General features: G+C 71.8%; 1 protein-coding gene across 1 annotated transcript; it reads left to right on the forward strand.

Annotated features, from left to right (window-relative positions):
* Nucleotides 1-666, forward strand: AURANDRAFT_34294 (hypothetical protein; the record flags this gene model as incomplete). The annotated part of the gene is made up of 1 exon (XM_009043825.1): nt 1-666. A coding segment is annotated over one exon (666 nt), but the record flags the coding sequence as incomplete, so codon positions are not given.
* Nucleotides 667-1,526: the final 860 nt, after the last annotated feature.

A 1,526-nucleotide genomic window follows, 5' to 3' on the forward strand; every position in this document is an offset into this window, starting at 1 on the left:
GAGGCCGCCGACGCCGGCGCCCTCGTCGCCGAGGCGGGCCTGGCCTTCGACGTCGCCTACACGAGCACGCTCAAGCGCGCCATCCGCACCCTCGACCACGCCCTCGAGCAGAGCGACCACATGTGGATCCCCGTCACGAAGGCGTGGCAGCTCAACGAGCGCCACTACGGCGCGCTCCAGGGCCTCGACAAGCAGCAGACCGTGGACAAGCACGGCCTGGACCAGGTGACGATCTGGCGCCGGTCCTACGACATCCCGCCGCCGGACCTCGACACGACCTCGCCCATGTACCCCGCGAACGACCCCAAGTACGCGGCGCTCGACGCGAACTGCATGCCGACGACGGAGTCGCTCGCGACGACGGCCGCGCGCGTCATCCCCTACTGGCAGCAGGTCATCGTCCCCGAGCTCAAGGCCGGCAAGTCCGTCATCATCGCCGCCCACGGCAACAGCCTCCGCGCGCTCGTCCAGTACCTCGACGGCATCTCGAACGACGACATCACGGAGCTCAACATCCCCACGGCGACGCCCCTCCTCTACACCCTCGACGCCGACATGCGGCCCATCCCCGACGCCGACGCCATCGCGCCCCTCCAGGGCAAGTACCTCGGCGACCTCGACGCGATCCGCGCGCGCATCGAGGGCGTCAAGAACCAGACGAAGTGAGCCGCGCGCGTGTTGTAACGCCCTCACGCCTTGCATTACCAGTCGACTCCGAAGATTTGGACCGTGCCGTCGGCCGCCCAGATGGTCATCTTGAGCGCGCCCGGCTCGTAGTTGAGCTGGACCTTGTCGCCGCGGCCGAGGGCCTCGGCGACCTGGTCGTGGATGGCGACGACGGGGATGGAGCCGAGGACGCGCAAAAAGGCCGCGTCGGGCGCGCCGCCCGCGCATTCCACCGTCGCGGCCTCCTCGAGCGGGAAGGGCCCGTAGCCTCCCGCGAACGTGAGCACGGCGACGACGCCGTGCGCGTCGTGGTCGCGGATCGCGCAGCCCACGGCGCGCATGTCGGCGCTGAGCACCGTCGCGCGCTGCGTGCGGCTCGCCACGCCGTCGTCGACGACGAGCTGCGCGACGAGCAGCGGCGCCGTGAGGTGGCGGTACGCGAGGCACTCGGACGCGCGCTCGAACCAGCGGCCGTGGCGCGCGAGGCGCTCCGCGGGGCGTGATCCGTCGCTGCCCTCGTGGCCCAGGCACTTGCCGCACTTGACGAGGTCGTCCGCCTGCTCCGCAGCGGCCACGTCCATCCCGGCGTACGACGCGAGCGCGGGCAGCGGCGCGGCCGCCACGCGGAGCGCGGCGATGGCCTCGATGACTGCGTCACGGCCCTCGTGGGTCATGAAGGGCTGGGCGCCGGGCTCGCGGGGCCAGAACGACTTGTCGTCCTTGAAGAGCTCGAGCGTGCCCTCGAGGACCGCGGCGTACGCGGCCGGGTCCGCGCGGAGCCGGTTGAGCTCCGCGACGAGCGCCGCGGCCGTGAGGGGGGCGGCGGCCTCGGCCTCGTACTGCTTGTAGAAAACGAAGCG

This window comes from Aureococcus anophagefferens (assembly GCF_000186865.1).
Source record: "Aureococcus anophagefferens unplaced genomic scaffold AURANscaffold_72, whole genome shotgun sequence".
Classification (NCBI taxonomy): Eukaryota; class Pelagophyceae; order Pelagomonadales; family Pelagomonadaceae; genus Aureococcus; species Aureococcus anophagefferens.